The sequence below is a fragment of the Lates calcarifer genome, linkage group LG11, assembly GCF_001640805.2.
Source record: "Lates calcarifer isolate ASB-BC8 linkage group LG11, TLL_Latcal_v3, whole genome shotgun sequence".
Classification (NCBI taxonomy): domain Eukaryota; kingdom Metazoa; phylum Chordata; class Actinopteri; family Centropomidae; genus Lates; species Lates calcarifer.
Window position 1 is genome coordinate 7,623,061 of NC_066843.1, and position 12,380 is coordinate 7,635,440.

General features: G+C 40.7%; 2 protein-coding genes across 2 annotated transcripts; both read left to right on the top strand.

Moving 5' to 3' along the window:
- The first annotated feature begins 336 nt into the window (after nt 1–336).
- Nucleotides 337–6,922, top strand: angptl6 (angiopoietin-like 6). Its single transcript, XM_018705080.2, has 8 exons — nt 337–620; nt 2,259–2,325; nt 2,932–3,428; nt 3,546–3,686; nt 3,786–3,993; nt 5,338–5,531; nt 6,127–6,397; nt 6,493–6,922. Exons 1-8 carry the CDS (start codon nt 528–530, stop codon nt 6,675–6,677), a joined length of 1,656 nt encoding a protein of 551 aa, XP_018560596.1. The 5' UTR covers nt 337–527; the 3' UTR covers nt 6,678–6,922.
- A 151-nt stretch (nt 6,923–7,073) lies between these two features.
- LOC108903006 (immunoglobulin superfamily member 10) lies at nt 7,074–12,000 on the top strand. The gene is made up of 10 exons (XM_018705079.2): nt 7,074–7,302; nt 8,283–8,561; nt 8,662–8,985; nt 9,118–9,420; nt 9,549–9,803; nt 9,929–10,255; nt 10,353–10,586; nt 10,721–10,945; nt 11,067–11,330; nt 11,477–12,000. The coding sequence occupies exons 1-10, from the start codon at nt 7,251–7,253 to the stop codon at nt 11,674–11,676; spliced, it is 2,463 nt and encodes an 820-aa protein (XP_018560595.1). The 5' UTR covers nt 7,074–7,250; the 3' UTR covers nt 11,677–12,000.
- Nucleotides 12,001–12,380: the final 380 nt, after the last annotated feature.

The following is a 12,380-nucleotide window of genomic DNA, read 5'->3' on the forward strand; positions in this document are numbered from 1 at the left end:
TGATTAAAAAGGTCATTGATGTGGACTGCTCATTTTGTCAAGCGGTTCCAGCAGATTTATATAGTTTATTTTGGTCTTGTCCCCACTCATGTTCTTTTGGGCAAGACGTCTGTACATTTTTTGTAACGTAAGTGTAATGTAATAATTAGTTACTTAATTAATTAATATAAGAAAATAAGATAACAACTGATTTACTTGTTACATTGTATATAATGAAAATATACAAAGAACTAAGAGTCAGCACTTAAATATACGAAAAAATGCGGCTGCAGTTGCTAATTGTGACCGGCAGAGGGCAACAAACACACGTGATTCAAATTAGATTCAAGCGCGCCTTGATTTATCACTGGTGTCCAGGAAGGCATAATAGCACACTAACAATTCAGATAAGACTTCCTTCAAAGAACAGTAACTGTCAGTTAATATCAGTTACGTAGTAAAACAGTGTGGGAAATACAGTCTAAGCAGTGCTGCAGATAGTCACTTGTTTCCTCCCGTGTGACTTACAGCGTGGGAGACTGTCCCGGATGCCCTCTGTGGTAAAGCTAAGGGAGGCCTCTGTGCGTTGCTTTTTTAAAGTGTGTGACAGTTTCCCAGACGTGCCTTTACCACACCAACCTGTAAGTCCTCATCTTTGAAGTCTTTTCTCACGTAAAACTGGAGCGTACAGTTTGAAAACACTTGAGATAAAGCACAAATTTCACAATTATGGTGGTTCTCAACAAAGAAACGAGGCTAAATTGTTTTATCTTAGAGGACATGATATAATTAGCTACAGAAAATGACAGGAACTGAACTCGGTTAACTGCGGTGAGACCACAAAAAAAAAAGGAGTGGCGTGTGAAAAGTCACACTTCCATCTCAGTGAAGTACAGGTGTGTATTTCTCTAAGTAGATGGGTCAACCACTGCAGTATCACTCATGTCGACCGACGCTGACGCCACTGCACACGTCACGCCGGCATTTTGTATAAAATTACCGCGGCTGCATCGCACCTCCCTCGCGTGGCTCCGTCTTACCAAGCAAAGGCGGTGCACTCGAAGAACTACTTAACGCAATGTACTATAATAGTCGCTACTGATAGTGCTGGTAGGGTGGGACCACCACTGAGCGACAAAACTGATCTTTCCAACCCACAACATTTTAATACTGGTGAAACTCTGTGTAGTGAAAGTTTAAGTACTTATGGGGAAATTGTGCAGGATTTAAAGTTAAAACTAAGGTCAGGTGTCATACTTGGGTCACACTGAAACTGCAGCAGACATTTGAACAGTTTTGATATTTTACTTGAGTATTTTACTTCTACTTCTCAATATTTAAGAAGTGAATATCATACTCTACTCCTCCACATTTACTGGACAACAACAGTTTCTAATATAGATATTTACATGTATAAATAAAATATGACACATCATTATGGATTAAAGCGCTCAGCAGCATAGACAAAAATTATCTTCACCCCAATCAGCTGCGACATAAAACTGCTGCTTATGTGCATCTGTAATAATATTCCATTAATACTATCTATTATATATAAAACTGAATGGGGCAATTCTGCCCAGTCAGTACTCTTAATACTTAAAGTACCTTTTGGTGATAATACTTTTGTACTTTTACTTATGCAAAGATTTTGAATGCAGTACATTTACTTAGAACAGAGTGTTTTAACAGAGTGATATTGCTACTTTTACCTAAGTAAAAAATATGAATACTTACTCCACCCCACCACCCCTTTTATCAAACCAGGTAAGAGATAAAACTGTGTAGATGTATTTTTGGGAAACCTGGCCATTTGTTAATTTTTTTGTTGTAAAATCCACATGAACAGGGACAACATGGTAACTGTCAAACACTATGAATCAAACTAAATATATAGATAAATGAAGAGGAAGTAGAAACCACATGAGTGCAGATCAGATTCTTAATGGGATAGAGGCTGTGTCAGGATAGCAGGTTGATGGCAGAGGGAGGAGACATCCTGGGATTCCTGCACTCAGCACCCAGCTTAACAACAAGTACTGGGAGGCGGTGTCATTTGGATAGTTTGTAATTAGTTGTCTCCTTCTTCTGAGATCCTGGGACAGAATCCCCGGAGAAGAAGTGGTGGTCTAGCTGCCAACGAAACGTTCGAATTTCTCTGCTTTTACTGAACACCACAGACAACTTTTATTTTAGAGGACGCAGCTCGTTTGTGTGACTCTTAATGATCTAGGAACATGTGATTTTTAAAATGCGTTAGCCTTGATTTTACTTATTAGGATCCTGGAAGCTGCACTACACACTGGAACAGATCAAAGACGTCCCAAACACTTTTCAGGTGCCAAGGTAAGTAATTAATGATCTTTTTCTTAAAAAAGAATCCACTTTTAGCTAGACTGAAATCTACTTGGTTTATGGCATCCAAGCTAAATCATTATATTACACATTGTTAATTATCTGTACCAGAAAACATTATTTTCTGGCAGTAATAGAGCAGTACTGGTAGTTTTTCTCCAGAAAAACATATTGTTTGACATGCTGATTTCTACTGTTGGTACTAGTGACGTTTTTCAATGAGAAAATTATACAAGAGATTTTAGTTTAAGATGTCAGTATTGACTTATTTGGGTTCATGTATTTATGGTGTTGACCATGGTTGTTGTGGTTGGATGTGGAGCTGACCCATCTGTTGACCGTGAGATGGAGGTGTGTTGATTCTGGCTGGTTTGTGTTGACTGTTGTCCCTCCACTGTTGACCCGCTAATAAATTCCAGCCAAGGGGAAATGTGTGCACTCTCGCTTTGCAAGGAAACATCTGGTGAACAGTCAGGAACCACAAACACAGTTGTTATGTCGTGTCGAATATTTATGTTAAGTCAAAGATTATCAGGTGATATTTATGCATTGTTAATGCTGTGGTAATTCTAAATATGTCCTCTTCTCCACTGCCAGGGTGTCCTCAGAAATTGGACAGATTAATGGAGAAGACACTGACTATTGGTCTGACTCTCTTCCTAACGCTCTGCCTGGACATACCAGAAGCTGGAGGACGGAAGGAGGGAGCAAATGGAGACGGTGCTCAGAAACGTTCGTCACGATCTTCAGATACAAAAGGAGGTCGTTGCTCCTACACCTTCATTGTCCCACAGCAAAAACTGACAGGGGCACTGTGTTTGAACACGCAGTCCGCTACTACCAACCACTCTGAGGTGGCAGCGCTGCGGGCAGAGCTCAGACGACAGCAGGACCAGCTAGAGAAGCTCCGGGTCCAGCTGGACCAGGAGGGGGCCCTCACCATGGAGGTGAGAGCCCTGCGCAAAGAGAGTAACAGCATGAATTCTCGCATCGCCCAGCTCTATGCTCAGCTGCTACATGAAGTCATACACAAAAAAGACCAGGCTTTGGAGCAGCGGAGGGTGGAGAATCTCCTGCTGAATGCTACAACACAGGTGAGGAGAGAACTGCAGTCCTTGTTGATGTTTGATCCATGTCACAGCAAAGCTACATCTTATCCTAATCATCATCAAACTCACCCTTTGTCTGCTATGGGTGGTGGAACATCTCAGGCACTGCAGGTGTCCAGTAATTACAGGGAGCTGGAGAAGAAATATGGAGCCCTCACCTCAATGATGAGCTCCCAGAACCAGCTTATTTCTCGTCTGGAGAAGCAGTGTCAGTGCAGGGACTCCACCCCCCAGTCCTCTCTGGTAGGAAACAAACTGCATGTCTGCATGTTGCATATTTATACTGTATTTTTCACACAGGAACTGAGAGTAGCATGTTATTTTTTGTGTCGGTCTGTACAGGTGATGACTGAACCACCAAAAAGCCAGTCTAATGTGCATCCTAATTACAGCTCAGAAGCCAACGAAATGACCAATGATGTTCAAAGGGACCAAAGTGCTCCTCCGCCACAGCAGGAAAAAACCAGGGGAGGTCCCTCCCTCCCCATCACTACAGCTAACACTCCTACAGACCCTCCTTTCATTAGTTTTCCTGTCACAAAGACTCCAGGTACATCTATGCAAAACATGTCTTTTAGTAGAAGTACTCAATCAGACTTGAACCTGTGTGTATAAGTGTGCCAATCTTCTGTCAGACTTATTTAACTGCTTAGATAAACAGCAGAAGCTGATGGAGTCAGTGACCTGCTGGTAGGAGCCCTATCTCTGTGGGAATGCCTAAACAATGTCAAAAACAGCTAGCAGCTCTTATCAGAACAGAGAGGGCTTTGTAATGAAAACAACCCATATGAACCACTGCATTTGTTGAAAATTTAAAGCAACATTATGCAACTGCTTTACCTTGAGACTGCTTCAAAATCATTTTGATGGTATACTGACTTGTGATAAGGAGAATGGTGTCTCTGTCATTCACACTCTGCACCTTGTATGCCTGTTGTTGCACGATGAAACTTAAGGTTCATAGGGTACAATCTCCCATGAGACGTGAGTAATAGAGTGAACTTAAATTGCTGCAGTCAGGCCCAGCAAGTTCAGAATAAATGTCAAACTGTAGATTAGTTAAAAGTCATGAGAAACCAGCGTGCATCTCTGATATCCAGTGAGGAACCTTTTAAAATATCCAAAATTATAAATGGAGCCTGTTTGTTACAGCAGCAGCACTTCCCACTCCAGTTCAGTGACTGGGACTACACACTAGGAGCTCTGGTTAAGCAATTGATAGGCTTTGTTTTCTGTACATGAGCTGGTAGCTTCTATGGGTACACTTCCTCCAGCACTATTAACTGCTTGGAATCAGAGTTCAGCAGAATTTCACGTTTAGCATCCTGTATCTAATTACCACCACTGCAGAGGCCACTGTTGCCCAGCAGAAGTTACATAGTATTGCTTTAAATGACACTGCCACTGTAAACTTGCGCAACTGGAATGTTTGAAATGACAAAGTAGCAATCTTTCCAGCAAGTCAGCAGAACCAAGTGCATGACAACACCTCCCAAAAGGTCTTATGAAAGACTGTGTATTGCCACATGTAATTTCTGTGGATGTGTGGCCTACACAGACCAGTCTATATGGACTAGCTGACATTATCACTTGAGATTTTTTTCTATGTTTACATTTTCTCCATGCAAATTCCTACGTTCATCTTATCGCTGTGACATGAGACACTGAACATGTGTTGGGGGAAAAAAAATCCTCAGCTCTGATAAGCTGAGACTGCAGTGGTGATGAGATCTTCCTGACTCTAAAACAAACAGAATTCCAAAACCCTCTGTAACTTGCACTTTTTTGTGTTAATTAGATTATTATATATATAATAATGTAACACATATGTTTATAATTTTTCTTATTATGTCTCTCACACCCTCACTTGGTTGCATATTTTCTCCTAAATCAGGGCCATGGCGGGACTGCCAGCATGTGCTGGAATCAGGTGAGAACACCAGCGGGATCTACCTGCTCCGCCCGCAGAGTGCTAACCGTCTAATGCAAGCTTGGTGTGAACAAAGTCGGGCTCAGGGAGGGTGGACTGTCATCCAAAGAAGACAGGATGGGTCGGTCAACTTCTTCAGAACTTGGGAGCAGTATAAGGTGATTTCATGCTCCTTTCCATTCTCCTGGTGTTCATGCCTGTCTTTATGGTAGAAACAAGACAGACAGTCCATGGCATTTTAAGTTTAGCATGTTAGCAGGCCAACTCTTGCTAAATAGCAGTAAACACTAAGTGAAGCTGAAGCTGGGAATCCCATCAGCTTTGCACACATTTGGTCATAAATCAAAGTATTGAACATGCTGAAATTTTGACCTGATGGTGGTGCCAGATGAAAAATTCCCAAAGGATCCCCAAAGTGACTAGTGTTCATCCTGAGAGTGACATGAATGTGTTTACCAAATTACTTAGCAATCCATAATTGTTTAGACATTTCATTTAAAAACACATGTCAACTGAGAGGACGAGTCAGAGTATCACCAAAGTCAGTAGGATTCATCCTCTGGGGACCATGAATGTCTGTACAAAATTTTGTGCTAACCCAAAATTGCTTTCTGTTTGGAAGTGGTAGACCATCTGACTGACCAACATTTCCATCATTAGAACCATAATGCTAGCATTGCTAAAAATAGAGATGTTGATGCAAATGAGGAACATCAAATAAATAATGCTAACTGGTATGTTGGTGTATTACAGCAAGGCTTTGGGAACCTAGATGGAGAGTATTGGCTCGGCTTGGAACATCTCTACTGGCTGACTAAACAGGCCCAGTATAAGCTACGAGTGGCTATGGAGGACTGGCAGGGCCGTCAGGTCTTTGCTGAGTATGACAGCTTCCACCTGGAACCGGAGAGTGACTGGTACCGGCTGCGGTTAGGACAATACCAGGGCAATGCCGGGGACTCCCTCTCATGGCACAACAACAAGGCCTTTACCACTCTGGATCGAGACAAGGACAGCTATACAGGTCTGCTCTCCCACTTGTCCTGTTTGTCAGCTCTCTGTTGCCATGGTGACATTTTCTGTTGATAACTGTTTCTTGTTCTTCTGTTGTGTCATCAGGTAACTGCGCTCATTACCAGAAAGGAGGCTGGTGGTACCACATGTGTGCCCACTCCAATCTGAATGGTGTGTGGTATCGGGGTGGACACTATCGCAGCCGCTACCAGGATGGGGTCTACTGGGCAGAGTTCCATGGGGGGTCCTACTCTCTCAAACGAGTTTCCATGATGATCAAACCCACATAACTGCATTGCAGACATGTGACAAGGAAACATGACTGATGTGAATGATTCTCAGATATGTGTAGAGGGTATTAACGGTTAAAGTTAATGTGCCTGTTTAAGAAAACGTGTCTGTGTGTGTGTAGACGTGAATCACTAGCTGATGGCTAACATGTACCAAGTTGTCTGTTCATTGTGTCTGCTATCCGTGGCATTTCCTGCTACTTCAATAAAATGATTAATTCCTGTATGAAAATGTTAAAAACACAGATACAGATGCACCGAATGCTTTCACAAAATGTAGGAGGAGTGGAAGAGGTTATATCATCAACGGTTGCAAAGGACCTGTGGTTGTGGTGTTAAATTTCCGTTTACAGGCGGTTTCCTGTCAACTTGGGGCGTTGAACTTCCCCTTGTATTCCTTCGCATTTTTCTCCTTAAGCTCTTGTAACTGTTAGCAGAAAGTCATCACCATCAGGGCTGTCTCTGAACCAGAATTAATCTAATTCAGGTCCTGAAGCTGGACGTTCTCTGGACCATCAGGAAACACACTTCCCCTCCTCCATCCACCGCCTCACTCCCGCATGCTGATCCAGCATGCTGCCTCTCAGGATGCTGGGCTTTCTCATGCTCATGTTTTTACTATGTGGTGAGTGATAATGCTGCTCTACAGTAGTTTGTTGCTCTGTGTGGGTCTTAAATGCTTTACATTATTTTAGAGAGAGTGATAAGACAGATTTTAAAGATAAAACTGAAACAAACACTGGGGTACTTTCCCGCTTTCTTATAGTTTCAGTAGCGCCTGCCACATGTACCCGGTGATGGTAACTACTAAAATAAAGTGAAAGATGTTTATTAGATAATTACATTTTTTAGAAATAAATAATTTTTGTGAGGTTCTCCTAGGGATTATTTGGAGGAAACCAGAAAAAATATATTTTCATGTAAGTAGCCTTCCACTTCTTAACAGAATAAAGTGAAACAAGAAAAGTATAACTTCTTTGAATAAAGCATTGAGATTTTAAGTGGAAGAGGTATGTGTGATATTTGTGATTTAAAAAATATCAGCTGTACCAACTGCAACTGCTGTAACTTCGTGTTAACTGCTGAGGAAGGGTGGTGCATGCATTTCATGGTTATAAATATCAAGTATGTAGCTTATCAGTCACATAGTGAACCATAATTTCATAAAATCTACCAAATTTTCTGTCTGCATAAAGTGCACAGCAGCTTTTGTCTTCTTTCCTTTGCCCCTCTTTTTTGAGTATGTGTTGAATAAGTGAACTTTTTGCTAGGGGATCCTAAAAAGAGATGTCCATACCAACAGACTATCCCACTACATTAAATATTACAAATGTTTATCATACTTTTTTAGTTATAAGAATCTATCTGTACAAAGAGTCAGTACTGATATTTTTATTGAAAAGCAGTGATATTTGTATAACTGCATCACAGATCTGCGATATGGCATTGTGTTTACTGGAAACTTCATGCATGAAGTGTCGGCAAACTGTGAGCTTCAGCCTCACGCAGTTTACAGTGACATGCATTGGTGACATGAGCCACCAGAGTGCAGCAAAGTCGACCTTTAAAGTCTAAAAAGAACATTACTGTTTTGTCTATCAACAGATGCGGACAGTACATGTCCAAAAGACTCCAACCCTCTCCAACTAGAGCCTTCTGAGGTTATAGGAGAGCATGGGGATGAGGTCATAGTAAACTGCACCAGCTCATCTGAGGATCATGATGGGATGTACTGGATAAATGGAGACAATAGGACTGACAGTCAAGAAGACGCTGCCTTTTTCCCCTACTCAGTGTCACTGTCTGACTATAATGTAACGGCTGAGTGCAAAATAAAGGTGAATAGTTCTGAATGCGGGAAAGAGCTTGGAATCACTATATACAGTAAGTGAAATTTCAAATAAATATTATGCAGTGGAAAAAAGTAAAAAAAAATATATATTAAAAGCAATACAGTAACTCCATTATCTATTTTTGTTGATAGAGAATCCATCCATGGTTAATGTGTATCCCACAAAGCATGTAAAGGCTATGGTGGAAGGGGAACAGTATGAGCTGCACTGTGATATCCACGAAGTTGCTCCTGTTCAAAACCTCACTGTGAGGTGGTACAAAGACAGTCAACTTATCCACACAGACTCTTTCACCGACACAATCAAAACACAAGTGAATATGTCTTCCATTTTGACAATCAACATCAGCAGAGGAGACAGTGGAGTTCAGTTTAAATGTGAGGCTCAGCTGGACTTTGGGCCAAGTGGACCAGTAACTCCTGTTCTGTTTGCAACATACAATATTTCTGTGGACTGTGAGTAAACGTTCTGTTGTTTCCAGATTTTGTTTTTCATTTTATAATTTTCAGTTTAGATGAAGAAAACCTCAGTGTATTAATCTATCATGTGAATAATGAGTAAAAAAAATACTGCATTTGCCTCTTTAGATGCTCCTGAATTCAAAGGCAATACTACTGATTTAATCTCTGTGAAGGAGGGTGATGATGTCACCCTGAACTGTGAGGCTGAGGGTAACCCTCCTCCTAGCTTTCATTGGACCCGTGATGGGGTGAATTTGATGGCCAACACAAGTAATCTCAGTATTACTCAGGTAATGGCTGGCTCGGTTTACACTTGCACAGCCCACAATTATCTTGGGACACCAACTAAGCACATCTATGTTGATGTGATAAATACCATGGCAGGACCTGCTGTGGACATGACCACTCCAGCGGCAGCAACACAAAAGGGTATACTTCTGTCCTTTACATTATCACTAATATCTCTGTTAAGCAACGTGTGGATACTGTTGGTAACTTATTATTTATTGTGCCCTAAAAGTAGTCTCTGATGGAATATGTTGACTTTTGGATGGCAGGTTGCCCCCTAATATTGATGCCCCCTGAAATTGTGGTGAGATTTGGAGATCCAGTGTCAGTTAACTGCACCACATCAGAGACAGATGCTCAAGGAATGGGCTGGGAGGCTCCATCTGGAGGCACAGGGTTTGAAAAGGGTCCTACTGTCACCTGGATGGTTGAAAGCCTAGAGAACTGGTACATACTCGCTAAGTGCTACATTACTAGAAACAATGGTGACCAGTGTCAGGTGATGCCATCCATCACGCTTTATAGTGAGTATAAGCCTACAGACTGTACCATACATTATCTTCTGTCTTTATCTTGCTGGGATTATTCTCCAAAATGTTTGATCTAATAATGTAAAGATGTCTTTCATACAGAAACTCTTTATTCACAGAGACTCCAGACCTTGTGTCAGTCACTGCACCGCATGATGGTCCGATGGTGGAGAACACAGAGTCCAAGCTGATATGTAAAATCACCAATGTGGCTCCTGTGCAGAACCTCACTGTGAAGTGGTACAAAGGCAATGAAGTTGTGTGGACTGAAACGTTTAAGAATCTCAGTGTGACCCCAGTTAATGTGACGTCTACCCTAAAAGTGACTCCTACAAAAGAATACGATGGAGCACGTTTCAAATGCGATGCTGAGCTGCACCTTGGACCAAATGGACCAGAACAGATCCCTGCTACATCCTCAGAACCTCACGTTGCTGTTGTGAACTGTGAGTTTTCCACTTATCTATTTATTAAATAAATAGATAATAAAAAAGACATTATCAGCTTTAATAAATTTTAATCTATGCTGATGTTTATTTGTAGACAAGCCACTGATTAAAGATTGTCCAGACCATTACGTTGGTATGGAAAACTTCAGAATGGACATGGTGCCCTTTAAAGCTGTTGGGAACCCTCCTCCCACTCTTCAGTGGTACTATGAGGGAGAACCGATCAGTGCGTTTCAGCCTCTCACCAGGAATCACTCAGGAACATATACACTGGAAGTTAGAAATAGCCTTGGCAAGAGCAACAAACCTGTTCATATTGAAATTGAATGTAAGTACATCAGACCCGTTTGATTCTACAGCATAGATTAACATGTGGTTGCCCATGATTCCCATATGCACTGTGAGTTTAACATTCTTTTGTCATTATTTATTCTGAAAACTATTCTGATACATTGTCCACAGACAGCCCTTCATTTTCCTGTAATAAGCATTACGAAGTTAAAGAGCACAGTGAGCTCCAACCTGAGTGTAAACCAAAAGGAAATCCTATACCTGACATCAAATGGTTTAAAGATGGAAAACCCTGGGAAAAGAAACCCTGGACAAGGCGTGATAATGGAAATTATAGTCTTGAAGCAACCAACAAATATGGAACAGACTTTCACAAATTTCATGTTAATGTCCTGTGTAAGTTTTAATTTTTGGAATTACAAAATGTAAGTTGTTTTTGTTGATTGTGATTTGGGATTCTGAATGCATTTTCCAGTATGTTATTTCTTCATCCCAAATCTAACTTTTTTATCCACAGATGCCCCTGAGTTCAACGAGAAAAATTACAGTAAGGAGGTGACCCCGGGTCAAAATGTGACTTTTACCTGCAAGGCTGAGGGAAACCCTGTCCCTAGGGTCAGCTGGAACTACACCTCTGCACCGAATGTGATTAAAGCCACTGGGGGGAGCCAGGAGAGTATCGTTGTCACAGGAGCCACGTCTACCAATGCTGGTGTTTACATCTGCGTTGCCACGAATAAAGTTGGGAGTGTGTCAAGATCTTTCACACTGATTATGAAAGGTTATTATTATTGGCTCTCTCAAAAACACTTTTGGACATGTATACAATGAAACTGTGACTGATTTATGAAAAAGAAAAAGATTTATGGCATAAAGAAGTGAGAAGTACAATTCAATTTATGTTATTTTATCTTGTTTGTCTTACAGATACAACCGATGGAGGCCTCTTTCCACTCATTTGGTGGTTGCTAATTGTATTGCTCATCGTCCTCCTCCTCATCTGCCTGATAATTTACTGCAAGAGACAGACAAAACATGGACAATATAACTTTGTTCCTAACAAACCCAGGGATACCTGCCCCCAGGAACATGCAGGTATCCCTTTGACTACAAAGTCGAATGCTTAGAAAGCTTAGAATATTTATAACTCGCTGCTAAGTAAGGTTAACTCAACTTGGGAACTGAAAATATAACCTTGTATTGACATGAATGGCATGTAAATATAGTATTTCCATTTATACTTCTGTATACTGTCCTGTTTACACTGCTCTATATGTAAAAGGCCTTTTGTCCAAAAACGAGAGGTACCTAGGAGGACCATGTTTCCAGACTCCTGACAAAGCAGCTGTATCATAACATTTTTTTTTTTTTTTTTATCTGTGCAGCTTGAAAGTTTAACCTAGCTTTTATTTTTGTTTTTAAATTCTAAATAAACCTACATTATAACCTGTCTTAAGGTGTTGTCTTGCTATTTGGAACCTCATCATTGCTTTTTTAATGAAAACAAAACCAGTTGCATTTTTTCAGCTTTGTGGTGTCACTTTTATTTGCTTTCAAATTGTCCAAAAAAAAAAAAAAAAAAACAACAACAAAAAAAAACCCAACAACAACAAACAACAACAGCAACAAAATAAAAGACAAAATTTTCGGTCACATTGAAAAGTAACCCCAGTGAGTATTGTACAAGTAGACAAATTTTAGAGAAATAATTTAGGATTTCATAAGTCAGTTAACATGGCTTGCTAATAAACAAAAACAAACAAACAAACAAAAAGCCAACCGCATAGACTGGTAAATCTGCCAGTCAATTGAAAGATTCATGCTGGGAAAT

Excerpts from the sequence above, each read along its gene's own strand:
- LOC108903006 (XM_018705079.2), top strand. The coding sequence starts at position 7,251 with ATGCTGCCTCTCAGGATGCTGGGCTTTCTCATGCTCATGTTTTTACTA. Across the intron at positions 9,421-9,548 it reads AGCGGCAGCAACACAAAAGG|GTTGCCCCCTAATATTGATG; the intron begins GTATACTTCTGT and ends TTTGGATGGCAG. Across the intron at positions 10,587-10,720 it reads TGTTCATATTGAAATTGAAT|ACAGCCCTTCATTTTCCTGT; the intron begins GTAAGTACATCA and ends CATTGTCCACAG.
- angptl6 (XM_018705080.2), top strand. The coding sequence starts at position 528 with ATGCCCTCTGTGGTAAAGCTAAGGGAGGCCTCTGTGCGTTGCTTTTTT. Across the intron at positions 2,326-2,931 it reads AACACTTTTCAGGTGCCAAG|GGTGTCCTCAGAAATTGGAC; the intron begins GTAAGTAATTAA and ends CTCCACTGCCAG. Across the intron at positions 3,687-3,785 it reads CCACCCCCCAGTCCTCTCTG|GTGATGACTGAACCACCAAA; the intron begins GTAGGAAACAAA and ends CGGTCTGTACAG.